The 2,131-nt window shown below is 40.3% G+C and overlaps 1 protein-coding gene across 7 annotated transcripts in view; it reads left to right on the top strand.

The window, feature by feature from the left end:
- Ncoa6 (nuclear receptor coactivator 6) overlaps positions 1–2,131 on the top strand; it is a 75,252-nt gene that overhangs the window by 8,891 nt on the left and 64,230 nt on the right. For all 7 annotated transcript variants that reach the window (XR_001174834.1, XR_001174835.1, XM_013010950.1 and 4 more), the window contains one exon: positions 1,199–1,480. Coding sequence is in view for 5 of the 7 variants with exons in the window: in XM_013010950.1 (XP_012866404.1) it covers positions 1,246–1,480 (235 nt within the window). In the remaining 2 variants the exon portion in view is untranslated. The remainder of the gene's footprint in view (positions 1–1,198; positions 1,481–2,131) is intronic.

Here is a 2,131-nt window from a genome sequence, read left to right as displayed (position 1 = left end):
ATGCACCATCATTCTGTGTTCATAGGGTGTGTGTGTGTGTGTGTTATAGGTATGCACCATCATTCTGTGTTCATAGGGTGTGTGTGTGTGTGTGTGTGTGTGTTCTGAGAAAAGCAGTACTGTCTGGGGCAGTTGCTCACACCTGTAATCCTAGCTACTCAGGAGCTCTGAGGATCAAAGCTCATAGCCAACCCAGGCAGGAAAGTCAATAAGACTCGTATATCCAATAAACAACCAAAACCAAAAGTGGAACTGTGGCTCAAGTGGTAGAGTACTAGCCTTGAGGCTAGTACTGAGGGACAGCACACAAGCAATTCTAAAACGTAATAGTAAAAACAAGACAGAGGCCGGGCACTAGTGGCTCACACTGTAATCCTAGCTACTCATGAGGCTGAAATCTGTGGATAATGGTTCAAAGCCAGCCCAGACAGGAAAGTCTGTGAGACTCTTATCTCCAATTAACCCCCAGAAAAAAGGAAAACAAAACAAAACACAAAAACAACAACCCCAGGGGCTGGGAAGGTGGCTCAGTGGTAGGGCGCTTGCCTTGCATGCCTGAGGCCCTGGGTTTGATTCCTCAGCACCACATAAGCAAAAAGAAAAAAGTCGGAAATGGGGCGCTGTGGCTCAAGTGGTAGAGTGCTAGCCTTGAGCTGAAGAGCTGAGGGACAGCGCCCATGCCCAGAGTTCAGGCCCCACGACTGGACCCAAAAAAACCCCAAAAACCTCAGAAGTGGTGCTGTGGCTCAAAGTGGTAGAGCACTAGCCTTGCTGAAGAACTCGGGGACAGTGCCCAGTACCAGAGTTCAAGCCCCATGACCGACCAAAAACACAAAACAAGAGTTGGAGAGACTTCTTTATGGATTCTGATATTTTGATATTTTTGTGGATTCTAATATTGGGATCTGCCAAGACTAGGGACTGTGCTCTTTAGTTGTAGCTGAGCCTGTTGTGGTTCTTACCATACTGTTTATTTAGTGTTGTATTCAGGTGGGTGTTATACACAAGTGAAAGGCACAGCTGGCCCTTGTATAGAATAACTTGATGAAAATAATTTAGTTTCTTTGTAATTTCTTGTACTTTTAATGTGTTATTATTTAGCAAATAAGCTAGTTTCCACAGAAACTATGGATTATACATTATTAAATATATAATAATAAATTGTAATACGGTTTTGCATCCTCTCCTCTTTTCAAAGGTTCTTTCATTGTCCACTTTGCATATGCTTCTGGAATAATATGCACCATGGTTTTGGATGACCTTCCAAACTTAGAAGACATCTATACTTCCTTGTGTTCATCGACAGTGGAAGACTCAGAGATGGATTTTGATTCTGGACTAGAAGATGATGACACAAAAAGTGACAATATTTTGGAAGATTCCACAATTTTTGTAGCCTTCAAAGGAAATATAGATGATAAGGACTTCAAATGGAAATTGGATGCAATATTGAAGAATGTGCCCAATTTGTTACACATGGGTAATTTGCTTTAACTCTTGTTTCCTTCCCATTACTATTTTTTAAAATATATGCTCCTTTGTGGTAACCTTCAGTTTTCCAAAGTAAATATTATAGTGAAGGTCTGAGTTTAAGTGCAACATTGTAATTTTATAATTTTTTTAATGAGAATTTTAAGTAGATGGTATAATTGAACTAGAAAAGTATTGCTTAACATAGAAAGCTTTGTTTACCCTAGTGATCAAGGCCCAAATCTATTTATTGTTTGAAACTCTCTGGTCTTAATTTTCTTATCTATGAATGACAAGGTTAAACTGGATCTGTAAAGCTCCTTGAAGATTAGAAAACTCCATTATTCTAAAAGTCTGCTTGTAATGTAATTTAAATTTGTTTCCTTAAATTTTAGGCCAGCAGTCACTAATTGCTAGCCTATTGGATCCTGCCTGCAGCTGGATGTTAATCAACTTTAGCATAGAGACGTTGATTTTTTTTTTTTTTTTGCCAATCCTGGGGCTTGAACTCAGGGCCTGGGCACTGTCCCTGAGCTGCTTTTGCTCAGAGCTAGCAATCTGCCACCTGAGCCACAGTGCCACTTCTGGCTTTTTCTGTTTATGTGGTACTGAGGAATTGAACTCAGGGCTTCGTGCATACTAGGCAAACACTTTACCACTA

The sequence above is a fragment of the Dipodomys ordii genome, unplaced genomic scaffold (genome assembly GCF_000151885.1).
Source record: "Dipodomys ordii isolate 6190 unplaced genomic scaffold, Dord_2.0 Scaffold13, whole genome shotgun sequence".
Taxonomy (NCBI): Eukaryota; Metazoa; Chordata; class Mammalia; order Rodentia; family Heteromyidae; genus Dipodomys; species Dipodomys ordii.
This window is presented reverse-complemented; position numbering and strand designations above follow the sequence as displayed.